Below are 27,435 nucleotides of genomic sequence, written 5' to 3' on the forward strand. Positions count from 1 at the left end.
CCCTCTCGCCATGTCCTCATATGGCAAAGAGCAGAGAAAGGGGAAGCAAGTTCTCTCCTGTTTCTTCTTCTGAGGACAATGAACGCATCACGAGGCCTTTACCCTCAAGACCTAATTATCTCCCAAAGGCCCCACCTCCAAACACTGTCACATCAGGGATCAGGGTTTCAACCTACGGATTTTGAAGGTACACGATCATTCAGTCCACAGCATATATATTACATTCCTCAGTAGAGTTAGGAATTTTTTATTAAGCTTTCCTTTTTTGTTCATCACCCTTAATAAAACCCCACAAATCCTCACTGGGAAATTATATTTACAGATAGACCCATAAAAAATTCACAGTTTTCACTTGACCAGAGAAAGTCAAGTTTATCTTTGTCCATTTGGGTCCAGGTGAGTCAAAAGTAAATACCTTCAGATTTAAAAGTTATGTAAGTAGGAAAAAATTTTCTGAAATCCAAGGCCATTCCATAAATCAGTGCCTGAAGAAAACCGGCCTAGTAGACCTCAGAAGTGCTTGCCAGCTCTAACGTACTATGATTTTTCATATGGAATTCACTCAAGACAGTTGTCTGGATCAGAAAGTTCCTTTCCAGCACTATAAGTTCATGTTTCTTAGATTGTATAAATCCCTCTTTAACACTCTCATTTTATATATATATATATACATGCTTTTAAATTTAAATGCTTTTAAATTCTTCTTTCATATTTTAGGGGAAAACACAAGAATGAAATGTTTGAAGAAAAGCCAAAATAACAAAATTTGGACAAATTAAACAAGTAAAAGAAGGAAAAGTGATGGGGAAAAATAAAACATTTTCTTTTTTGTGCTTCCCATCTCAAAAACATAAATTCCATCTGGGCAAGGGCCTCCACTGCCTCGTTTAGAATTAGTTCTCTATTGGCACAGAGTAGGTGCTCAATAAATATCTGTGAAATGAATGAATTTATCAATTAATCTGATCATCAGTACATCTGGAACTGAATTTATCAATTCAATTATCATCAGTATTTCCTGTGCTTCCCATACACACAAGCTGCTGCTGTCTTAAGGCAGTTGTTTCTTTGCTACAGAAGACACAGAGGCAACAATTCATTTTTCCTGAGGCCTCATCAAGAAAGACAGGTGAACAGAGTTTGGACTTTCAAAGGAAGCTGTGTTTGGCCCTGACTTTATTGCCAGGAACTGGCCCTAAGTGAACAGGTGAAGAGCTTGTGCTAACATGCTCTACGGAAGTTTCTGGAATGAGTCTCCTTGGTGGCAGCAACAGCCTGTGGTGGTCAAGATCACAGTCTCCTTCCCAGTTCTGTTACTTACTGGCTGGGTCAGTATAGCCTTAGGCAAATACCCCAAACCCCCTGTGCCTTGGTTTCCTATCTATAAACTGACAATAATCATAGCCCCTCCCTCAAGGATGTTGAGATGATTAAATGAGTTAAAACATAGAAAGCACTTTTTAAGCTGGTGTGAACAAAAAAATGTTGCCTGCCAAACCAGTAAACAAGGAATGCTGCCCGCCACCAAGACAGGAGCCACTGCAGTTGCCCTCAGGGCAATTCAGGGTGGATTAAAACAGGATCCTGGCCCCAGAGAGTTCAGATGCATATTTAAGGAACAGTTTCATGGAGCCTAGATTCTTGCATCTTCCCATACGTAGAGAAGCACTAAAGTCATGAACTTGAGATGTCTGTTTTGGGGCATTAGCTGGAATCTTTCAATATTTTGACTACATGGTTGGTTTTGTTGTTGTTGTTTGTTTGTTTTGTTTTGTTTTCAGCAAAAACTCCTAAATATCCTGCCTCCTCCCTTACCTCTTCAGGATAGTTTCTTAGAGCAACCTGAGAGGCTGTCTCCCAGGCTATATTCCTCAGTGAGTTCCTCGAATAAAACGAAACTTGGAACTTTTACGTTGAGCGCTTTTCTTCAGTCGACACTGGATATATGTTAAGGCAGCTCTTGTTCTCCCCATTTAACAGATGAGAAACAGAGGCTTGGAGAAAACCAGTTCTTGACCCAGACCCCCATAATATGGCTGAATCCCTTGCAACCTACCTGGACTAAGCTCTGGTTTCCGAGGGCGGTGCTGATGTCCTGGGATTGCCTATGATTCAACAGACACACCTCGAGGGTCCATCCCACTGGCTTCTTTGGCCACCTGTACAAGAAAGGTTGTGTTTAACTTGTACTGTGATTGTACCATAAGCCAAACCCTGTAACAGGCACCAAGGATGCACAAGGGAAAAGAATCTGGTTCTTGCCCTGGGGAAGCTCATAGGTGATGGGGAGACCGTTATAGAAGACTGAGCTCCCTAGCATTTCAGTAAACAGTGGCCAGTGCTCTGTTGGATGGCTTCCTAGAGGAAAGGACATCAGACTTGAGTGTAGAAGCATGAGGAGGCAACAGCTAGGCAAAATGTGGAGGTGGGGGGAGAGGAAGAGGGTGGATTCAGGGGGAGAACGCGTCTCAAAAAAGGGAACTGAAGGGTGTGGGGGGAAGGGGAATTGCAGGAAGGTGGTCAGAGGTACAAACTACCAGTTATAAGAGAAATAAGTACTAGGGGGACTTCCTAGGTGGTGCAGTGGTTGAGAATCCGCCTGCCAGTGCAGGGGACACGGGTTCAAGCCCTGCTCCAGGAAGATCCCATATGCTATAGAGCAACGAAGCCCTTGTACCACAACTATTGAGCCTGAACCCTGGAGCCTGTGAGCCACAACTGTTGAGCCCATGTGCTGCAACTACTGAAGCCCCCGTGCCTAGAGTCCATGCTCTGCAACAAGAGAAGCCACCGCAATGAGAAGCCCGCACACCGCAATGAAGAGTAGCCCCCGCTCTCAGCAACTAGAGAAAGCCCACGTGCAGCAACAAAGACCCAACACAGCCGATAAGTAAGTAAATTTATTAAAAAAAAAGAGTACTAGGGAATATAACATACAACATGACAAGTATAATTAACACTGCTGTATGTTATATGCGAAAGTTGTTAATAGGGTAAATCCCTAGAGTTCTCAACACAGGGAATTTTTTTTTCTTTTTCTTTAATTTTGTATCTATGTGAGATGATGGATGTTCACTAAACTTATTGTGTTGATCATTTCATGACGTATGTAAGTCAAATCATCATGCCGCACACCTTAAGCCTACGCAGTGCCGTATGTCAATTATATCTCAATAAAACTGGAAGAGAAAAAGGGGGGTACTGAAGAGACAAAAGTACAAAACAACACTGGGATCTTTGTGCTATTGGCTCCTTAAGCTCCTAGAACAGTGCCTGGCATGTGGTAGATGCTTGATAAATAGGTATTGATTGAATAGGAAACCGAGGTAAGTTAGGCATTATTCCTTCCAGAGGAATGAGGCCCAGAGAGGCTGAGTAATTTTCCTAAGGTTCACAGAGTTAGGCAGTGCTGTATCCAGGCCTTAGGACTGAGAGTTGAATATGGAATAGTAACATGTGTTTGGGATTGGGTGAATAGAATGTGATACAATAGTTTTGGGCTTGATGTGAGCCAAAGGGTGGGAGTCTTCACTACTCAGCTGTTAGTCTTGATGAGCAGACTATTTTAGCTTAGACTATAAACTGTAGGGGAGCAGAATTTACCACCCCAAAGCGTGTCTTCTTGGCATAAGGATTATTCTACATTGGTTATTTTTAAGAAACAGCAGACGTGGGAGAAGCTCTGAAAATCAAGTAGAAACTACCCTTCCTAAGAGATGTTTCCATTTGTAAGGGTGTCTCCCTGCTGTACCAGGAAGAGGGCGGAGACTCAGTCTCTAGCAACTCTTATCAGTGGAGAAGGCAAGGACTTAAATCTGCATTACAACCTTGCCCTTGTTCACTGTACTTTTTCCTGGTCACCTCCCATAAGTTACTCCCCACCCCTAATGTCTTCTTTTGTCTTTAGCTAAAGATGGTATTTAAGGTGAGGACTTCCACCTTTTCAGAGAGTAGAACCTAGAAGGGAAGAAGCCCCTTCTCCCCCACAAAACAGGGTCTAGAACAGATGACTCAGTGCAGGAGGTAGTGGTCAGGTCACCTTGGCCTCCATGCCTTCAGGAGCCCTGATGGGCCAAGTCTACGCTCCCTACGGCCCTCGGTAATAACAGCATGAATAATGTCTCCTGTGTGCTTAGCACTAAGCACAAAGGCAAGCAGAGGCTTCGAGTGGGCCAGAGTTCAAAGCCTCTACTTGCCAACTGTAGCCTTGAGCAAGCTACTCCTCTTTGACCCTCAACTTTCTTATCTATAAAATAGGGATAAATAACACTCACTTTCTGGGACTATTAGGAAGATCGGATAAGATGATGCCTATGGAAAGAGGAAGAGGGAAGAAAGGGAAATGTTGACCACTGACCTCCCAAAAGCCCAGAAAAACCCATAGGTCAAGCAAGTTCATTGGACTTACTGCAATAAGGGAGAACATCACCATGACAACATCTGAGTGATGTCTCAGAAGAAGGATGTCTACGAGGACAGTTACAGGGCTGGAGATGGTTGGTTTCAAAGTGGGTCTTGCATAGCTGGGGACTGTTGGGATTTGGGGCAAATATAATGATACAGTAGCTTTTGATTTGTGAGTGGGATTCTTCACAACCAAGCTGTTAGTCTTGATGAACAAACTAACTGGTTAGTTTATAATCTTGTATTTGTTAAGAAACAAAATTCAAGCAAGTAAATTTGAAGGTCTAATTGGCTTTACCAGGTAATTCACGAATGGGGCAGCATCCATGGTGCTCTGAGGGGGTTGAACAAATTGGAAGGTTTATATAGAAAAAGGATGGGGCAAGGGAGCTGTTAGCAAAAGAAACAAAAGGATTATTTTTAGGCCAGGACATATTTTGTGGGGGGAGGGAACTACAAAGGTTTTAACACACAGATTGCCTCCTCGTGCAGGCGGTAGGGAGCAGGAATAGATAAAAGTCCCCTTGAAAATCACCTCCTTTGTGCTGACTGGAAAACTTCAGACTGGTTGATGAAGATTACATTTCTGGTGAATGCTGAAACTACAATTAGGTTAGGTATTAAATCTAGGTTTGGTGTCATGGGCTTTAGCACAAGTGACACTATTTGGGGTCTGTGGTTTTTCTCTTTAATATATTCCAGGAATAAATATTTATTTTTTTCTTTTCCCAGTATTAACACAAGGACAGGGAACTGTGTTGGCTCAGTTCTGAGTATGTCACCAAGCATGTCAAAGGAATGACTTCATTTAATTTCGCAACAGTCCCAGGAGGAATCAAGGAAAGGCCTTATCTTATCCATCCTTCCCTGGAGTCCTAGGAAGTAGATTTTATTCATTCCTACTTGAAAGATGAGGAAACTGAAGTCAGCAGGCTTTATTATTCATCCTAGAGGGGGAAAAATGAGATTCAGAGAGGTTAAGGACTTTTCCCAAAGTTCACAGAGCTAGTGAGTAGTGTATCCAGGATGTGAATCTAGCACTTTTGTCTGTGAGTTGAATATGGACATATCATAATATTTCCTTAAACCAAACAAGAAAAAGCGGAGCTATCTAAGCACGATTTGCAATAGCCTGAGCCAGGAAAAAAAAAAAATCTGTCAACAACAGAGTGGATAAATAACACACAGTGTTGTCACACAGCGAACTACTCTACAGCAAAGAAAATGAAGCCGACACTGCCAGATGCCCCTACGTGGATGTGTCTCGCAGGCCCATGTCAAGGGAAAGAAGCCGGACACCAGAAACTACCTACTGTGTAATTCAATTCATAGAAAGTTTGGGAATGGAGGGGTTAGAGGAAAGCATAGGGTAGGCCTGCAGGGGGGTTTCTGGGAAGGAGGCAAAGCTCTGTTTCTTTACCTGAAGGCTGGTTACACAGCTGTGCTCCCCTGTGCTAACTCATTGAGGTGCACGCTGGTGGACTGTGCATTTTCCCTATATGTTATTTTTTTCCCTTGTATATCTTTTTATTAACATCTGTATTTACATTTTGTGAATACAAACAGGCATCCAGTAAACACATCCAGAACAAAGAGCGTTTTTGGACACTTGACCCTTTGCCGAGGCCGGCAGGACAGGCCAGCTCCAGGCAGAGGGCGCCCCTCTCGGCACACGGCTTAGAGAACGGGGCGCTGCCCTCCCTGCCGGCTCCCACGTGGCCCCCACCGTGACCCGCCTGGAAAACGCGGGACGCGGGGCACAGGCGGGGCGGGAACGCGCAGGGCCCCTCACAGAGACAGACTCCCCCACGTCCGCTCCCGGAGGAGACGCGCAGAACAGGTGCGTCCACACGGCCACCGAGAAGCTCGGAGACAGACCACTCCACAGAATCTGACCACGCACCCTTTATAAGTGACCCCACTCTCCGGACACCCAGGATGGACCACAGACACGCAGGCTCCGAGCGCGGCTGATGTGACATCAGACGACTCCCCAGCTCCCCCGGGCCGCTTCCCGCAGGCCAAAGGGGACAAAATCAAAGTCTTTGTCTCATGACAAAAACTCTGTATGTGCAAATAAAAATTCAAAAAATAAAAAACAACTGAGGACTATCCACAAGGCTAGTTATTCGTGGAGGCTGCAGGCTCTGGAGACTGAAGGAACTCATACGGGTCGTGGGTCACCTCTGGCTGCTCTCCGACACTGAGGCGAGACGGGCTTCCCAGGTGGTGCTGGTCCCTGTCGGAGGCATTGGACAGGGAGCTGAGGTTGGAGAACGGCCGGGAGCCCCCGCGCTCCGCCTGTGCCTCCTGCAGGTCCTGAAGCAGCTTTGTGGTCTCGTCCAGGTTCAGGTGGCCGTCGTCGTGGTCCAGCTCCTTCTTCACTTTCCCCAGACAGCCGAGCACGGAGATGTCAAGAGACACGTCCGAGTAGGACTTCATGGCCATGAAGTCCAGGGTGGAGCCACCATCCCCGAGAGGGTCCCCAGCCTTCACTTCATCCAGAGGCTTTGCTGGGACGCTTCTCCTCTGCCTCAGCTGGAAGAGCATCCGCGAGTGGTCCCCGCCTGTGATCTGGTCCAGGAGGTCGCCCACCAGCTTTTTGCTGTAGCTCCCGGCATCCTTCACGAACTCCTGCAGGCTCAGCGCGCACTGCACGCCCGTCTCGTCTCCGTAGGCCGAGTACAGCAGCTCCGCCTCGTTGGACTTCAAGTCGCCGAACACTGAGTTGTTGTGCGTGGAAAGAGCGGTGCTGGCTCCGGAGAGGAAGGTGACTCTGCTCCTCCGCTCCTCCCTGAAGCCCAGTGTGGTGAAGCCGGGCAGCAGCTTGCTGGACAGCGAGCTCAGGTCCACCGGGTGGGTCTCCTCCTCGTCAGCGTCGGGCTCGGCCGTGTTGACCACGCTGTAGAGCAGGCTCCCGTCCCCGTTCTTCTTCAGGTAGCCCATCTTGCCGCCGGGGACGAGCTGGCGGATCCTGTCCCGGGCCTCGTCGGCCGCGTGCTCCACCAAGGCCAGCACGTGCTCCTCCGCGGTGCTGTCGCTCAGGCTGCAGGCGTTTCCTTCAGGCTCAAACATGCAGCTGATGGCTTCTCTACTCGGCCTTTTAGATTTCTTGGCAGTTTCTACTTGTACGAGCACAACTTTGGGAGCAGGCTCCTCGACAGCTGTATCTTCGTTGCCCAAAAGAGCTGCCTGTTTGCTCATCATTTTAAAGCCCGTGTGGAGGATCTTCTTGGCTAACTTGTAGTACACAGTGTCTGGTCTGTTGTACGTCATTGCGTTATCACACGTCAGTTTGAAATCTGCCTTAAACTCCGTGACTGACTTGTACTCATTAGCTACGATTTTGTCTTTCATCGTGCCAGAATCCATAGGATGCTTTATTATCATCGAATAGCCAGGAGCAATTGCATCCGTGACAGGAAAAGCGAAAAATCCATGAGGATCTTTTCTCTGCAGCTGGCGGAGGAAGTCCTCTAGTAGCTGCTGAATAGGCGTGCTCTCATTTTCAGCTGGCCGTGTCCGGCATGCTCGGACGGGCCGGTCAGGGGGCGGCTCCACCTCCACCTTCTTCCCGGGATCAAAGGCGTCCACCTCTCCCTCTGTATCGCAGTGTTCCTTTTCCCGTTTCCGCTTCTTCTCTTCCTTTCGCTTCCTCCTTTCCTCATCGTCTAGGTGCTTCTCCTCCTCCTCCTCCTCCTCCTCCTCCTCCTCCTCCTCCTTGTGCCTCTCTCGCTCATGATCTGACCTGTCATCGTAGTAACTGGAGTCGTGGCCGGACCCCGAGAGCTCCGTCACTTCGCTTCCTCCAACCTTGAGGACCAGCTTCAGGGGCTTCTCCAAGGGCTTGTCTGCATAGTCCTCGTACGACGAGCGCCACTCGGTCTTGTGCTTCTTGTGCTTCTTGCCCATGGCTGCGGCGCCGAGGGCAGCAGTGAGCCCGGCCGGAGCGTGGCCACCGCCCCCACCCCGGGCCCGGCTCGCCGCCCGCCTCGCCCGCCTCGCTCCCCTGGCCTCCCCTATATGTTATATTTTTATTTAAAACTTTTCTTTTAAGCAGGGATAGCTATACTTTGTTTTAAGTGTTAATTCCAGGATCGCTATTCCAGAAGATGTCTGTGATCTTCCAAGTTGAAATTAAATGAGCAAAGGCCCCAGAAGCACTCAGCGCAGTGTCTGGAATGGAGAGGCATGCTCTATAAATTCTAGCAAGTGTTATTATTACTATTATTATGTCTTTCACTTTCCAAAAGGCAGTGGAGAATTTCTGAAAAGCACACCACGATTAATTCCCAGCTCGAGTGCCAGGAGTTCGCTTAAAGGGGGCCAGAGGCGGTACCCAACAAGGTGAAATCCCCCACCATCCAGGCCGTTTACGAGCGTGGCCGCGGGCCACGGAGGGCTGGCAGGGGGCGGTGGGCGCCTCGGGAGGGCCCAGTCGCCTGCCAAGCTCCAGCACGGCTCAGATCCCCTCCCAGGTCCATATGCTTTTCTTTGCCCTTTTTCCATTACCCGCACAGGACACCTTTTTATAACGTGAGCTTCTGGACTCAGCCGGAGCACAGGCATATGTGCTCACACGAAAAGCAGAGCAACTGCTGGGTGCTGGCGGCCGCTCGGGCCGGCAACCGCTACCACCGAGTTAACTGTGTCCCACCCCAGAGGCCTTCTCTTCCTCTCGGGGCACCTACCCTCCTTCCCCGGCTTGCGCTTCGCTCCTGCAGCCGCCCCACCCTGTGTCCTACCCTGGGTCTAGCACCACCCGCGCGTGCTCACGGTGGTGGGTTGACACACACGTATCACACGTACATGCTCACTCACACGTGCTCGCATGCTGACAGTCACACACACACACGCACACACTCACGTTCACACTGTCACTCATCAAGGACGACTCATGACAAAGAAATGCCCCTTGCCCACCAGGAGAACCTTGTGAACCCAGGACAGAGTTTCTCAAAACACGGTTCCCGTGACATCCTATACACACTCAATGCGAAGCATCATGGCCCAGGAGTCTGCATTTCAACAAGTCACACAGGTATATTTTTTCTTGCAAAAAACCTGAGAGCCAGAGATCTTTCTAGAGAAAAAGCAGAGAGAGGGGTGATGGGGTACAAGCTAAAATACTTCCGCAGCAGGAATGCACACCTGGGGCATGTGAGCCCGCACCTCTGACCCACAGCCCCCCTGCTCTGCGCACAGCAGTGGTGAGTCTGACTGAACTCGTAGGAGGCTGGGGATGGGCTATAGGACAAGAAGAAGGCGGAGGCTGAGTTTTTGCCCTTCTTCAGTAGTGGAAGCATATGCCCAAAGGCTGGAAGAGAGCATGTGTCATACTCTACAATAGGGTTATTTTCTCAACCCTGGAAGCTTCAGAGGGGACTTTTATACTAGATTGCTTGACTATCTATTGCCAGGTAATATACTATCCCAACATTTAATCCCTAAAACAACAACCATTTTATTAACTCACAAAATTCTGTGCGTTGACCAACTGGTTCATTTTGTAACCGCAGAATCAGCCCCAAAGGGGCCTGATCCTGTTTCTAACAAGATACTGAGTTGTTTTTCAGAGACAACGAAACAAAACTGCAAGTCATGCAGCAGAAACTTGAGCAGAGGAGACGATTTTGACCTCAAACCACACCTGGAACCAAAGGACATGACTGGAACCTGAAGGCCAGAGCCCTTTCAGAAGCACAGGGTCCATTGTCCAGGAAGATGCAGAGTTAAAGCCCCTCGACCAGACCTTACCATACAAGGCCAAGTTCCAAAGCCCTCCAATCGAAATCTGTCCACCAGCACTTCCACATCCCAACCTTCCTCCCTTAATTCATAATAGCTTGACCAAACCCCAGATCAGGGAGACAGGTTTGAGCCTTGCCTCCTGTCTCCTTGCTGGTCAACCTCGCAATATAACTCTTTCTTTTCTCAAAAACCGGGGCCGTAATGTTGGCTTCCATGTATGTTAGGCATTGAGCCCTTTGCTTAGTAACAATGTCTGCTAGTCTCACTTGAGGTCTCTCTTGTGGCTTCAGTAAGATGGCATTTGGGACCAGAACACTCAAAATGGCTTTGCTCAAACATCTGGTACCACAGCAGCAGAAGGCTGGACCTCTCTCTCCCTCCTATGATCATATACCAGCGTGGGCTTCTCTACATGGTGGCTGGATCACAAGAGTGAGTGTTCCTTCCTTCTTCCTCACCCCAGGTTTTCACACCATTTTGAAACAATCTTGAATGAGTTTGTCTTTGTCTAATAAAATTAACTAGTGTTGCAGCATCCATTAGAACTTTTTCCATTAATCACCGGAGTTTTTCATACCATCAGGTGTCAAGGAAGAAAGCAGGATATTTTGACAACACCCAGATTTTCTCTTTTATGAGAGAAAAAACCTTTCCTGGAATCAACATGGATGGAGTACCCTCTGTACAGATGCCAAATAACTCCTTCAAGACAGACCATTTGCTTTCAAACATGAAAAAACATTAAATATATTAAATTTCTAAACAAAAACATTAGGAAAAAATCTTAGTGACCCTGGGTTTAGCAAAGATTTCTTAAATAGGACACACACACACAAAAACATGAACTATGAAAGAAAAAAAAAAAATCAATGAATTGGACTTCATTAAAATTTAAAACTTTTGCTCTTTAAAAGACAGCTCTGAAGATTAAAATGCAAGCCCAGCTGGACAGAAAATACTTGCAAAACATATAGCTGACAAAGGACATATCTAGAATATAAAGAGTACTAACAGCTCAGTAAGAAGATAAACAACCTAATTTCAAAAATGGGCAAAACATTTGAACAAACACTTCACCAAAGAAGTGATATAGGTGGCAAACAAACACATGAAAAGATGTTCAACATGTTGGTAATTAAAGAAACAAAAACTAAAACTACTACCCACTACTAGAATGGCTAAAATTTAAAAAAAAGACTGGACATAGCAAATATTGGTGAAAATGTAGAGCAACCGCAACTCTTACAGTCTTCAGGTAATACATATATTATGGTACAACCACTTTATAAAATAGTGTGGTAATTTCTTATAAAGTCAAATATATACCTACCATATGACCTGGCCATTCCACTTCCAGATAGGTATTTACTCAAAAGAAATGAATGCATATGTTTACATAAATACTTACATGAATGTTCTTAGCAGCTTTGTCAAAAGAAACAAATCAAATGTCTATCAACAGGTGAATGGATAAACTGTGCTATATCCATACAACGAAATGCAACTCAGCAATAAAAAGGGACAAATTACAGATACAATAGAATGATGCTGTGGTATCTCAAAATAACTGTGCTGAGTGAAAGAAGCCAGACACCAGAGAATACATACTGTACGATTGCATTATATTAAATTCTGGCAATACAAACTATAGCAGCAGTAAGATCAATATTTTCACCTGGGCCCAGGAGTAGAGAGAAATGGATTACACAGAGGTATAAGGAAGTTTGGGGGTTGATGAGTGAGTACAAATATGTCAAAATTCATCACATTATGCAGTTTATTGTATGGCAATTATACCTCAATAATGAAAAATTAAATAAATTAATGCAAAAAAAATTACTAAAAAATACATGTTGGTCTTTACTTATTTGGGTCAACTCCTTCTAGCAGAAAAAGTATTCTTGAATTGTCATCATTTATAAATTTTACAAATGCTACACCATGACATGTATTGGTGAAATCTGTTGACATATCAGCTTGGATAGAGAAGCTATTGTTTTTCAGTTGATGATATAAATCTCTTCAGCATCATGTGACATGTCATCAATATGTTGATTTATTACACACTTTGAGAGGAGAACCTTTGCAATTCCTCATCCTGCATCTTGTCCTGGCATTTTACTTGCTACAATTTTACTGGCATTATTGGGTTTTCACCAACTGTGTGGCCTTTCCTCTTCTGGGCACTAAGTTCTGCTGCTGGATGATTTACTTCCTGTGCCTGACTGTGACTTTTTCTCCAAAGCTTTATGCTGTTTGAGATTCCCATTGCCATTTAAAATGACCAGATCTTTCCTTATCCAATGGCCATGGCCTGTAGTTCAGCGTCTCTTCAGTGAGCCAGGCCATTGCCGCACTTTCGAGTTGTCTGTCGCACCGACACACAGTGGGGACGGGACCTCATGGGTCACCAGGCTGTGGAAGCCCGTTCATGATTCGTTTTTATTGTAAAGAACAGCATCGCTTGTGTCCCTTAACTGAGTAACGCAGCATGATGTCTCAGAAGACTGTAATTTCTCATCATTGCTTTCCCGGGCCAGGTCCCATCTGTTATCCCCCATCACTGAGTGGATCAGGACGGCCTGTAGATCTAGCCCTAGAACTCTCCTCTTCCACTTCATTCCTCACCTTTGAAACTCACCACATTACCCTCCGAAGAGTTTGTGAAACACAAACAAGAAAACCTACGAAATAGGCCATAATAAATAACTAAACAAGAAAATTGAACAAATGCAAGAACTTCACCATGCAATTCTCTTCTAACCTACACCGTCTGTGTTTTGCAGTGCTGACAAGGATAACAAAGAGGCAGGGCGGGGCAGCTGATGCACAATGGGTGGACTCCTTTTTTAGTTTCAATATTTCTCTCTGATTTATAGTACATGGTACAGCTTGTTGGCTCCTGTAAGCCAGTCAGCAGCAAGGAAAGAAGGCTGGGAGAGATCATTCAGGAGGAAGAAACTGATATCATCAACCTACTACTGCTCCCCCAATTCACGCAATTCAGAGCTCTCTAGCTTTCTACAGCCTTGCCTGTCTGGAGTCAACTTTGGACCCAAGCGACAATGAACTCAATGGATGAACAGGCTCTATTGTATATTTCCACAGAGGCCGTGATGGTGAGTTTCACGTGCCAGCTTAGTTGGGCTATAGCTCCCAGTTATCCAATCCAACACTCATCGCGGTGCTGCTGTGAAAGTGTTTTATAAATGTGATTAAAGTCTATAATCTGTTTAAGGAAGATTATCCTAGATAATCGGAATGGGCCTGATTCAATCAGTTGAAATGCTTTCAGAGCAGAGCTGAGGCTTTTGAGGAAGGATAAGTTTTGCCTGTGAACAGCAGCTTCAGTTCATGGCCAAGAATTCAGCCTGCCCTTCATCATGGCCTGCCCCACAGATTTCAGACGTGCCTAGACAGTCCCCACAATTGCTTAGGCCAATTCCTTGCAATCAGTCAATCTCTCTATTTATTTATAACTAGTAGGAAATATTATATATATATATGTGTGTGAATTTTATTGGTTATTGGTTGAGCTTCTCTGATGGAACCACCGCTGATATAGGAGCTGAAGGACCTTTAACAAAATTTTAAACAGGGCTGCTCTGTCTGAGTCCTTTATTGCAAATGCTCGTACAATGTAGACATAAAATTTTAAATATGATGTGGGCTTTTTTTCCATCACAGTCTCTCACAGACCTGGGTTCAAAGTCTTAGTTCTGAACTACCACCCAAGACCTCCTCCTCCATGCAGATCCGATACTCTTTCTGACACTGGGCATTTGCCCACTTTTAGTTCTTTATCTGAGCCATGCTTTGCAGGCTGTCTTAGGTAAGCAGCCCTGCCCCCCAGCTCTACTTGATCCAGAGACCCTTCTAACCCACTGCCCTCCCCCCCACCCCCCGTAAGCCAATTCCCAAGAAGCTACTCACGCACCCAAGCAGAAAATAAAGCTCACCTTTCCTCCTGTGGAAAATGAACATAATGATACTTTTCCTACCCAACTTCACAGGACTAACATGAGAATCAAATGTGATAAAGGATTACTTTGAAAACGTAAAGTCATAAAGATGGAAGAATCATCATTAGCTTTGTAATTATCTTAATTATTATCATTCTACTAAGCCCACCAATTATTTTCTTCCTGCCCACACCCCTTTCCAAGAGAATTTGCCTTTATCCAGAAACCAAGGCGAGATTAATCCACTATATTTGCTGTGGAGAAGATAGATGACTAAAAAATTTGGATTCCTTCAAGAATTGGCTACATGGTTCCGCACTCAATATCCTTGAAGAAGTTAGTTCATATCAGTTAGGGTTCTTGGACTGTAAATTTCAGAAAACCCAAGCATACTGACTTAAGAAAAATAACTTACCAGCCCATAAACTGAAAATTCGCAGTCGACTATCACCAGTAATGATTACATAGTACTACAGGTCATAGCCAAGGCTATAAAGAAAGAGGAAATGGTGTAAAAATTGGAAGGTAAGAGATGAATCTGTCATCATTTACCTAGAAACACCAACAGGATCAACAGACAAAATATTAGAATTTATAAGCACTGTTGCCAGATACAAGATTAGCCCATAAAAATCAATAGCATTTCTCTACACCAGCAATACGTCAGTAGAAAAAAGTAACTTGAAGACATATTTTTTCCACATTTTAATGTCTCTGAAATTGGGATGCATCTTACGTGGATGGCATCTTAGATTTGAATGAATACAGAAGTGAAAATATGACACCATTAATAATAGTCACAGGTATTTTAAAGTGTCTTGGGAACAATTTATCAAAGAACACACAAGACCTCTATGGAGAAAACTTTCAGACTCTGGTAAAGGATACAGAAGATGACACAAGTTAAGTGAAGTGACTTTCTATGTTCTTGGTGGGACCGTTTAATATTTTAAAGTTGTCAATTCTCCCCCAAATTAACCTGTAAATTTAATGCAGTCACAATAAAAATCCCATATGGATTTTTTTTAGAGGAACTCAGTAAGATTTCACATGAAGACCTCAATATGAAAGATGAAGTATAAAGTTAATTGTTTAAACTATAGAATATCACTGTGACATGGGTCAATGTTTCTCAACCTTTTTCTATCATCACCTCTCAAGGAGCTCTTTTAGACATTTTCGCCCTAATTGTAACCCTCCACCCTCACCCCAGGGAAATTTCAATACCACAATTATACTCATTTCCTGTTTATATATTGTACGTATCTCTGTGCTTTATACATAAAAGGAGTTAAGATTCCTTTCACCACCACCCCCTTTCCAAAACGAATTTTCACCTTTTTGGTCACCCACCACTGCACCCCACCCACTGGGAATGCTGCACACATATAGGTTAGGAGAAACTTTTTTTTTTTTAATTCAAAAACAGGCACAGATCATAAGGTAAAAGATTGATAAATTTGATGACTACATTAGTTTCCTACTGCTGCCATAACAAATTACCACAATTTTTTCGACTTCAAACAACATTTATTTATTATCTCACAGTTCTGCAGGTCCCCAGTCCAGTGGGCTCAGCTGGGACCTTGGCCTAGGTTCCCAGCAGGCTGGCCTGAACTCTTGCCTGGAGGCTCTGGAGGAGAATCTACATCCGGGCTCGTTCAGGATGTCAACAGAGTTGAGTTCCATGCGATTGTGGGTCTGAGCTCCCCCGTTTGCTTGTTGGCCATCAGCGCAGGGATCCTTCTCAGCTTCCAGAGGCCAGACCCCTTCCTTGGTTCACGGCTTCCTTCCTCTCTCTCAAGCCAGCAGGATACAGTCAAGTTCTCCTCCAATTCCAATCTTTCTGACCTCCTTTCTCCTTGACTTCTCCTCCTGCATCTCACTGATACCAGCCAGAGAAATGTCTGCTTTTAAGGACTCAAGTGCTTAGCTTGGGCACACCCAGGTAGTCCAGGGTAATCTCTCTATTTTGAGGTCTGAAAGTTTGTGTCCTTTAAAACTCATACATGGAGACCTGAGCCACAAGGCGATGGCACCGGGAGGTAGGGCCATTGCAAGGTGATAAGGTCATGAGGGCAGCAGGGGTTAGTGCTGTTATGAAAGAGACTCTACGGAGCTACCCTACCTCTTCCTCCAAGTGAGCTTACAGCTAGAAGGCGCCATCTGTGAATCAGACACAATCTGCCAACACCTTGATCTTCAGAACTACAAGAAATAAATTTTTCTTTTAAAACAAAACAAATTTATAAGCCATCCAGTCTCCGGTATTTTGTTATAGCAGCCAGAATGTACTATCACAGCCCATAACCTTAATTACATCTGCAAAGTCCCTTCACTGCAGTACCTTGATTAGTGTTTGATTGGATAACTGGGGATCAGGAATCTTGGGGGGACATCTTTAGATTTCTACCTACCACGATGACATTAAAATTAAGGATTTGGGGTCCACAAAGGACACTGTGGGCAAACTTCATGGACAGATGAAAGATAGAGGGAAATATTTCAATTTCTAAAACCAACAAGGGTTAATCTTTATAATATACAATGAATCCTTGCAAATTAGCAAGAGGAAATGGGCAAGGGGTATGAACAGGCAATTGAAAGAAGTTTACAGAAGGCAGTTTGTAGAAGTGATGACTCAAAATACTTAGTGATACGAAGAGATGCTCAAAATCATTAGTAATCAGAGAAATTACTTTTTAAAAAAGATTTTAAAAACATGAGATATTACCTTATTTTTACTTGGCTGACAGAAATTAGAAAGCTGGAAAATGCCAAGTGCTGGGGGAACCCTCAGACACTGTTGCTGAGAGTGTAGACTAGGATACTACGCAGAGGAATCAGGAAATTTAGTCAAATTAAGTCCTCCCAGGACCCAGCAATCCCAATGCGAGTGTTATGATCCATGAAAATTCTTACACAGTTCTATCAGGGGACACATACGGCACATTCATGCCGTGTATTTTGTGGCAGGGGAATGGATCTATAAAATACAGTAAATATACACCAGGGCGTAGTATGAACTAAGAAGAAGCATGGATAACATGATAGCTATAGTCTCATTATGGACCTTGAAAACATGGTACTCAGGAATTCCCTGGTGGTCCAGTGGTGAAGACTCCTCCCTCTCACTGCTGAGGGCCTGGGTTCAATCCCACAAGCCGTGTGGTACAGCTAAAAAAAAACAAAAACTGTACCCACAAGCTGTGCAGTACAGCTAAAAAAACAAAAACAAAAAACCAAGGTATTCAGTGAAAAAAATAAAAGGAAGAATGAAACAAGACAAAATAATTTGTGTAAATTAAAAATACATACGACAAAGCATACAAGCACAAAGTTACATGTTAGACACATCAGAATGATTGCCCATAGGATGGGGTGGGGAAAAGGAGTGAGCACTAAGAGTTATTGGAAATAAAGAAATAAATAGGAGATTTTGCATAAAGTACCATAATCTGAGGATTATGATTAACTTGGCCTTCTCCATGGCTGTCCATTTGTTTTTCTTAAAAGGCAGTAGGCAGAGATGGCTTCAGGCACAGCTTCATCTAGGCCTCAGACGATGTCACCAGGATCCACCTCTCTGCTCTGTGTCGTCTGGGCTTGGCTCTATCCCAGGCTGGCTTGTACAGAAGTGAAATTTGATTAACTACAATTTTCAAGGCAAATATATATATGTTCTGCTTGATTGTATGTTCTTATTTACTAAGCCATGCCCAGACCTGTGGTTGAAAATACAACATTTATTAGTGGCCTTTCCAGTCCAAGTAATCTGAATCCTGCAAACCTATGCCATTTTGAACAGCTGTGGTCACTGTTCTCGAGACCAACAGTGTACATGTGAATCTGTGGATAAAAACATCTGCATGTGGTTATGATCACCCCTGGACACGGTTATGTTTTGATTAAATACTTGAGATAAGCTTGTTTATTTTTTGACAAGTAGAGAGAGGAGAGAATGAAAGTTCACTAGGCAAGGACTCTAGCTGAGTCAGAACGAAAGCCTGAATGAAGGCTTTGCTCCACTAGAGTGATGTCTACTGGTGGTGGTATTGGGGGAGACACTTCTCATCTTGCTTCTAGCCTCCGTGTGAATGAGGTCCACTAGGGTTGCACTCCTGGCTCTCCCTCCAACCCCAGAAGTGACTTGTTTTCCTGGTGAGTTGGGAGAGAACCAGGGCATTCCTGGCACTGTCCCTCCTGCATCTTTCACTCTGTACCCTGCCTAGGACATCACTGTCCTTGACTGTTGCGTTAATTTGCTAGGGATGCCTAGCAAAGGACCACAAACTAGATGGCTTAAAACAACAGAAATTCATTCTTTCACAGTTCACAAGGCTAAAAATCTGAAATCAAGGTGTCGTCAGGGTTCGTTCCTTCTGGAGGCTCTGAGGGAGAGTCTGGTCCCTGCCTCTCGCTTAGCTTCTGGTGGTTGCCAGGAATCCTTAGTGTCCTTGACTTGTAGCTGCATACCTCCAATCTCTGCCTCTGTCTTCAGAGTGTCGTCTCTCTGTGTGTCTCTCTGTGTCCTCTCTTCTTCTTATAAGGATACCAGTCCTTGGATTTGGGGCCCACCCTAAGCCAATAAGACCTCATCTTAACCAGTTATATCTGCTAAGAGCCTATGTCTAATAAGGACACAATTTGAGGTCCTGGGGGATGTGAAATTTTGGGGGGACACTATTGAACCTACTATAACAGTCTAGCCCTGCATTTGCCAGACCTGGGCAGGTGAACTGGCCTAATGTAGAGTGAGAGAGGGCACTATAGATCAGTAAACCATTGCATCAGACCTAGGCTGTACAATCAATAATAAAGGTCAGAGGGACTTCTGGTAAACCCCTGCCTTCTGTAGGCAGGAAAACACCTTCCACTCGGTAGGAAGAAGTAGAAAAGAGCAGCAGTTTGCTCTGAGGTTCTAGGATTCCTGCCTGGCCATCCACCTGAAGGCAATCATCTTTCTTCAGCTTCCCTGGGTGGCTCTTTTTCGTTTAATTATGCAGCTACCAACCCCTGCATGTGAGCAGAATTCCTAACCGAAACCGTACCCTGCAATTGAGAGGCGTATCCAAGGAGACTGACAGGTAGATGTGAACGTTATAAATCAAGATCTTGATGTTGCATTCTTAATGCCTTTTTCCTCTGAAAGGGCTTCTGTGCTCTCTCCTCCACAGACTTGTTAGGGATGTAATCAAACCTTGGGTTGCACCTGAATGAGAATGTCACCCTGTGTGATGCCAGAACTGGGTGGGAAATGATCCTCCCACCCTGGAAACTCAATTCCAGCTCCCTGCTCAGGATTTAGCCTGGGGGTGGGGGCGGGGGTGGGAATAGATACTCCAGCAGAGCGAACTCTGAGATCTTCCTTTCCAAGTAGCTTCATCTCAGAGAGCCTGTGTCTGTACCTCCATCTACTCAGCCATTCAGAGTGAAGTGGCCATTCTTGAATGTTTTTACTTTTCAACTGGTTGTTATGAGGTGCAGATGCAGCTGGGGCACTAGTCATTTGTAAAGATGTCATCCCTCATGGCCTTTGTGAAGATGCTTCATAAGCTTTAAAATGATCTGTGGGTGAAACGTGCAAGAATCCTTTAAGGAGCAGGTTGTTGCCTCTCTTTAAATCCTGATATTTACTTAGTCATTCCCTAAATAATTTTTTGAGCCTTGTTTTTTTATCTGTTGCTATATAACCAGTTACCCCTAACTTAGTGGCTTAAACAATAATAATCATGTCTTTTGTTCACAAATCTGCAATTTGAGCAGGACTCTGTTGGACTGCATGTCACATCTCCACTCATTGTCAGCTGGGGCGGCTTGACTAGGGTTGGATGACCCACTTCTAAGCCGGCTCCCTCCCATGGCTGTCAGGCTGGTGCTGGCTGTCAGGTCCTCTCCATGGGAGCCTCTCCATGGGGCCACTCAGGCTTCCTCCCAGCATGGTGGCTGGGCTTTGAGAACCAGTGTCCCAAGAGACAGGAAGCAGAAGCTGCCAGTTTCTTAAGACCTGGGCCTCAAAACTGGCAGCGTCACTTCCACTATATTCTACTGGTTGAGCAATCTCATAGCCCAGATTCAAGAGAGAGGACACAGATTCTACGTCTCAATGGGAGAAGTAGCTACGACAAGAACCTGCTATGTGCCAGGCTCTGGGGAAACAAATGACAACATTTATTGAGCACTTGCTGTGTACCAGTACACATGTACAATCTCATCTAAACATTAAAACAAACAAAAACCCTTATGTCATGGTATGGAATAATAGATTCCCAAAGATGCCGATGGAATTAAGGTTGTTAATTGGCTGAGCTTAAAATAGGGGGATTATCCAGGGAGGCCCAATGGAATCCTTTAAATGGGGAAGAGGGAGGCTGAAGAGTTGGTGTCAGAAAAGGAGATGTTATGATGGAAGCAAGGTGAGAGTGAGGAGATGTGAGAAGGACTTGACCCACCAGTGCTGGCTTTGAAGATGGAAAAGGAGCCACAAAACATGGAACGCGAGCTGCCTCTAGCAGCTGGGAAAGGCAAGGGAACTGATTCTCTCTTAGAGGCTCCAGAAGGAATGCAGCCCTGCCCACATCTTGATTCTGCCCAGTGAGACTCACGTCTCACTTCTGACTTCTAACCTATGGAACTGCAAGGTTAAAAAAAATTGTGGGTTTTTGTTTTGGTTTGGTTTGGTTTTGGCCATGCCCTGCAGGCTTGCAGGATCTTAGTTCCCCAACCAGGATTGAACCTGGGCTACAGCAGTGAAAGCACTGAGTCCTAATCACTGGACCACCAGGGAACTCCCATGTTGTCTTACGAATGAAATAAAGCCATTTGCAGCAACATGGAAGGACCTAGAAATTATCATACTAAGTGAAGTACGTCAGAAAAAGAAAGACAAATACCATGTGCTATCACTTACATGTGGAATCTAAAATATGACATAAATGAACCTATATATGAAACAGAAAGAGAATCAGGGACATAGACCACAGACTGGTGGTTGCCAAGGGGGAGGGTGTTGGGAGAGGGATAGAGTGGGAGGTTGGGGTTAGCAGATGTAAGCTATTATATATATAGGATGGATAAAAAAAAGGTCCTACTGTATAGCACAGAGAACTGTATTCAATATCCTATGATAAACCATAATGGAAAAGAATATTTGAAAAGACTATATATATATATATATATATATATATATATATATATGTAAATTGAATCACTTTGCTGCACAGCAGAAATTAACATAACGTAAATCAATCATACTTCAATTTAAAAAAATACTGATTACAAAATTTGTGTTGTCAGGACTTCCCTGCCAGTCCAGTGGTTAAGACTCTGCCCTTCCACTGCAGGAGCCATGGCTTCAGTCCCTGGTTGGGGAACTAAGATCCAGCATGCCATGTAGTGTGGCCAAAAGAAAAAATTGTGTCGTTTTTAAGCCACTAAATTTGTGGTAACGTGTTACAGCAGCTAAAGGAAATGAATGATGCGGTACCATTGTCATCCCCATTTTACAGATGAGAAAGTCAAGGCTTGGAGAAGTTAAACAACTTGACCGGAGCAGTCACACTAAGGAAGAGACAGCAGGGATTCCAGCCCCCGTGCTCTGAGCTACCACGGTCCCTGCCACAAGAGGCTTCGCAACCTGGCGGGAGAGACAGGTGGATACACACAGGAAAAAGCAACGCCAGGCACACGGAACGTGACGACAGAGCCTAGCTCAGGTCAGGGGTGGGGCGAAAATGAAAGAGTGAGCCACGCTCCATCAGGAGGTCAGGAAAGTTTCACATGGAAGGTAACTGAGGGCTCCTTCTGTGACAGTAGACAAACTTTCCACAGACTCATATACGCAAAAGAAGGACAATGATGGCTTATGCGTGTCAAAGTCTAGGAGGCAAGGCACAACTGGAATCAGAGTTCACACGATGTTGACAGCAGCCTCTTTTTCTAATTCCTGTCCTGCTTTCCTCTTGAGATGGCCAAGGCCCACATCCTACCAGCAGCCCCTGAAGAAACCCAATCATTTCAAACAGCTACCAAAAACCCCCTAGGACTGATGCTCATGAACCAGATTGGGCCTGGCGTCCACCCCTGACACAGTCACTGCAGACCGGAGGCAGATGGGGCGGATTGGCCACTGTCACTGGAACCCTAGGGGTCTCCATCCACTGCATGTGTTCCAGGAGCCTGGAAGAGGCGTCACCAAAGGCAAATCAAGGTTCAGTCAGCAGAAGAAAGAGGAACTAATGTCACGCAGACAGAATCAGGTGCCCACTACTAACCTCAACTTCCTCACAAAGTCAAATTTCACATATGAGGATCATACATGTGACATTTATTTGTTACAGGTGGCGTATTCTGCTCTACCCCCTCCATACTCCCATCCCTTGCTAAAAGAACCTAGAACTTGAATTTTGCTCTGGTAGATGGTAAAGAACCCTTGAGTTCAGGGACTGAGGACTCCTCCCCAAGCCCCAGGTGATAAATCATGATTGGACTAAACCAACATGGTGATCGCACTGTACTTTGCCGGATGCTATCTTTCCCATCCTCCCTTGCTGCCATGGCTACATGCCTGAGTTCTGGTCAATGAGCTTCAAGGAGAAGATAGCTTGGGCGCTTCTGAGAAAAGTCATGAGAGGAGAGTTCCGTAACACCATCTCCTCCCCACTTCTTGCCTTGAACATGCAGGTGTTAGCACAAGATGCTTGGAGCTACAGCAGCCATCGTACAACCATGAGGCAACAAGCCTAAGAACAAAGGCAGCACACTGAGGATGACAGAGGGGAGAGACAGAAAGTCATCACAGAGTCACTGCACCAACCTGAAACTGCCTATCGTTAGACATCTTGTTATGAGAGATAATTAAATGTCTTTATTGTTCCAGCCATTGTTAGGTATTCTGTAATGTGCAGCCAGACACATCCGGACACTGTATTACAAAAATGAAAGATTATTACACCCCTCGTCTGTTTTTCTTTAAGGATCACAAGAGACTTTCCAGAAGCTCTCACCAAAACCATTATCTCAGATGCTCCCTCTGCCAGATTTTCAGCAGCTGCCCATTAATATAACTTCTGGAGGCTAGCAGGGCATCCGCAGGTAGTGTTGCTAATCTATAAAGCTGTTTTGACAGAGTCCTGTACTATATTATTAGCAGCATAAAGCAGGCAAGTTAATTTCCATTCCCTCTGAAATACACGAAGGAACAGGGTATAATTCAGTCCGTTGTGGGTATTAAAGAGAAAATCATAGGGGACATTTTTCATGCTTTCAGCAAGGTTTTTTTGAATCATGAAAAGCCAAAGATTTGTTTTTTAACATGACAAAGTCATGAAAGTTCACTAGCAGGATGCTGTTGAAGCAACTGTAGAATTATCTTTTGCTAAATGGAAGTGAATAAAATCCTATCTATTAATAAAAGACTCATATGCAGCAAAATAACTATACATGACCCACCTCTCTGGCAATCTGTAGAAATCCACAACTTAGTAGATCTAGAGGGAGTATTTCATTTGTTTCTTTTGGCTTAATTCATTAAATGCTAATCAGGTACTCGTAAACTCTAACAACAATCACAACAATTATTTGTTGAATGCACATTGTTATATATATGGGTACCCTGGCCAGTGCTTTCAATGCATCAACCTATTTAATATTCATACCCACCCTAGGTAGTAGTTACTCTTATTATTCCATTTTGCAGATGAGAAAAGTCTGAAGATGTTAAGTGAACTGACAAAGGTCACACAGCTCCAGTGGGGTGCTGATTGCTAAATTTTCAGGAATTCTGTGAGCCAGTTGTTACAAATAGGTAGCTTGAAATTAGTATGATGGGACTGTTAACACCATAGAAATTGGCAAACTACAAATCCTCTTCCCCATTAATTGCAGTGCACTACTGCATAGCTAATTACTGGCATAGTTTAAATATTAACATTTAAGCAAAACAAATACATGATTCTATTGATGGGAAATAGTAGGCCAGGTATGTTGTTGATGGATTGGAAAATGGGTGGGATTAGTGAATATTCCAGAAATAAGAAGCCCCCAATAGAGCTAGGCAGTGAAGTGTATGCGTGTAACAAGAGGATTTTAAGGATACAGCAAGGATCATCTCTGTGTTTCAGTAAGTCTCCAAATAGAAAAATGTAAATTCCTCAAAGCTTAATCAGTGTCATGGCCCCCAGCTCAGACATCTGAGTTATGTAAATATCACAGACTCCAATGTAGAATAAATTTGCAAGAATATAACTATTTTAAAGATATTTGCAGAGGCCTTAGCTTTTGGGTGGTTGAAAAGATTAATTCCACCTAACCAAGAACAAGAAAAATCCACTCATGAGCCGAGAAAACAAAAATGATGGCAATGTTTTTAGTGCTTCACATTAGAAATATGTAGCCGAATGTATCTATAAGGCAGAGTAAATTCACACTTGAACTAATATTAAAAGAAAAAAATAAACATCCTTTGGCCCTCAGCTCTTATTGTAGGTCTTGGATTATTTCCTGATATTTCCTGTACCACACTCTACGCTCTGATCACTCTGACTGCTTACCTGGCCTTTGCATATGCTTTCCTCTCTGCCTTTCTCTTGGCTTAACAAACTCCTATGCAACTATTGAGACCCAGATCAAATATCACCTCCCCTGGGCAGCCTTCTCTGACTTCTGTAGGCAGTATCAGCCACACTGTTTTCTGAAGTCTTTCAGCCCCCTGATAGATACCTCTGTTTTGCTATAATTCACCCAGTTACACAATGATCCTTCCCACTTGATGGTGAGCCCCAAGGACAGGTGTATCTAATTCTTAGCTGTATCTGTAAGGACAGGTGTATCTAATTCTTATCTGTATACAATCCCTGCCTCTTCTCCTACCCTTCTGCCTTTATGCCCTACCTCAATACCTGCCTCAAGGCTTTTGCATGAGTTCTATAAGGAATGCTCTTTACATACATCCACAGACACACACAGACACACCCTTCACCTGCTAGGAGCCATTCCTGATGTTTGATTCAATCTTTAGACCTCCACTTAAATGTCACTTCCTCAGGGAAGCCTTCCCTGATCTCCCAGGCTAGGTTAGATGCCATCCCTCCTCCTATTTTATGTTCTCATGTTATCCTCCATTTTCCTCCTTAACATCTATTATGATTAGAATTACATGCTAATTTGTGTAATTACATGTGAATTACATGTCTGTTTGTCTCTCCCACCAGTCTAAGATCCGTGAGACCTTAATTCTCCTAGTCTTCAAATGCCCCAAGGCCTAGCACAGGAACCGGGGCACGGCAGGTGGTGAAAATCACGCGTTGAATGAATAAGTGCATGGTTGTGAAACAGAGCAGGACCCTATGGTCCTTGCCCCCGCCCCTCCCCACCATGTCCTCAGCCTGCCTTTCGTCTGTGGAAAAACTTTAGCCAAAGAATAAGTTTGATCAGAGAAGTGAGAAAATGCAGAAACAAAGGGAAACAGTCAAAGGAGACCAAATAATAATAATTTAGTCATTAAGCAAAGTCAAGGACCTTTAGTTCCTTCTCAAGGGCTATAGACAATATTTTGAGTCCTATCCTGTGAGCTGTCTTATAGAGTCTGAAACCCGCACCAGGTGGAAGAAGTTAACTACCTGATGACTAGGCTGTAGCCATGACACAGGCTGCCACCATTCCAAGAACTGGCCTCAAAAAAATGGAAATAAACCGACCCTGGGACTGAAGATTAACCAGACCTTAAACAATCAAGATGATGCTGTCAGACCACTGATGATCAATTTCAAGATGATTGTCAGGGCTGACTGTATTGTTTTTGCAAGGAGCCCCCTCCCTCTGTCTATAAAAGCTCTTGCTCCCTGATTGTCAGGGGCCGGGGGTCAGCCTTTGGACAGGCGTCCCCCTACCCCCACCAAGGCTAGCATCCAAAATAAAGAAAACTTCCGTTTTCACCAACCTGGGCTCTTCATTGGCTTTTTTTTATATATAAATTTATTTATTTACTTTATTGGCTGTGTTGGGCCTTTTTTTTTTTTTTTTTTGTCTGTGTGCGGGCTTTCTTTTAGTTGCGGTGAGCGGGGGCTGCTCTTCGTTGTGGTGCGCGGGCTCCTCATTGCCATGGCTTCTCTTGTTGCGGAGCACGGGCTGTAGGCGTGTGGGCTTCAGCCGTTGCAGCACATGGGTTCAATAGTTGTGGCTCGCCGGCTGCAAAGCGCAGGCTCCATAGTTGTGGCGCACAGGCTTCGTTGCTCCGCGGCATGTGGGATCTTCCTGGAGCACGGATCGAACCGGTGTCCCCTGCATTGGCAGGCGGATTCTTAACCACTGCGCCACCTAGGAAGCCCTCTTTGTTGGCTTTTGAGTGGTGAGCAGCCAGACCCCAATTTCGGTTACAGTTGGATGAATGAGTCTGTTGGTCTACAATTTATGTTTGGAGATGAGCAGTGTTCATCGAGGTGATGTGGACCTCCCATCTCTCTCCTCTTCCCCCGTCTTATAACTTATAGGTGCATCCGCGTATTATTTTCTTTCACCCTGGTCTTGTGATTGCTACCTGATTTTGTACAAAAGGATTACTGGTAAAAAAGAAAGGATTCGTTTGGACTATGATCCATTCCTGATAAAAGCTTGCATTTTTCCCAAGTAAGAGACGCAAAGAGATTTTTCTTCATCCCCGATATAACCCAATACAGCAAGGAGGGCAGACACAGCGCTCTCACATTCGGCTCTCCCTGACCCCCCTTCTCAGGATTCATTTCTCTCTGGAGGAGCGTTTAGGGGAGCCCTGCTGGCTGTTTGCTAAGGCTGGAACCATCCCAACAAAGCAAGAATTGTTCACATTAGCTGCGTAGAGAAGCAGCCAAGTCAAATAGACCCTCTCTCTGGGGCCGTTAGGTAAAGCTCTGACCTCCTCTCCTCCCCTCCAGGCTAATTATCTAAACATCCATTGGGTAATTAACTCAAAGCTCCACCCACTTTGCTCTGATTGGTCTTCCATCTGTATCCTAAACCCCTCTCTTGTAAAGTACTGGTGGTGTAGATGATTTTAGATTGACAGAAACTCTTGAAAACTTAAGTGTCACTGTTGCAAAATGTCCTAAGCCAATATGGTCATGCACAATCTCTTGGGTTCTTTTTGATAACTGTAAGAATTTTCCAGAATGTCTGAAGTGGGCAAGGGTTAACTTCTCTTGCAACCTCACTACCAGTTAGATTGAAAGTGAGCCTCAGATTAATTTCCACCACATTTCACAGACTTTACCTTTAACAAGCATACAGTTAGCAAATGGTTTATACCACATAATTATAAACTTGGTAAAGTTCCAGCTCTCTGACT

At 44.5% G+C, this 27,435-nt stretch overlaps 1 protein-coding gene across 1 annotated transcript; it reads right to left on the reverse strand.

The window, feature by feature from the left end:
* Positions 1-6,505: 6,505 nt before the first annotated feature.
* On the reverse strand, positions 6,506-8,399 carry LOC130856950 (bromodomain-containing protein 9-like). Its single transcript, XM_057742062.1, has one exon. The coding sequence runs from the start codon at positions 8,314-8,316 to the stop codon at positions 6,526-6,528; it is 1,791 nt and encodes a 596-aa protein (XP_057598045.1). The 5' UTR covers positions 8,317-8,399; the 3' UTR covers positions 6,506-6,525.
* Between the last annotated feature and the right edge of the window lie 19,036 nt (positions 8,400-27,435).

Source organism: Hippopotamus amphibius, chromosome 7, assembly GCF_030028045.1.
Source record: "Hippopotamus amphibius kiboko isolate mHipAmp2 chromosome 7, mHipAmp2.hap2, whole genome shotgun sequence".
NCBI lineage: Eukaryota > Metazoa > Chordata > Mammalia > Artiodactyla > Hippopotamidae > Hippopotamus > Hippopotamus amphibius.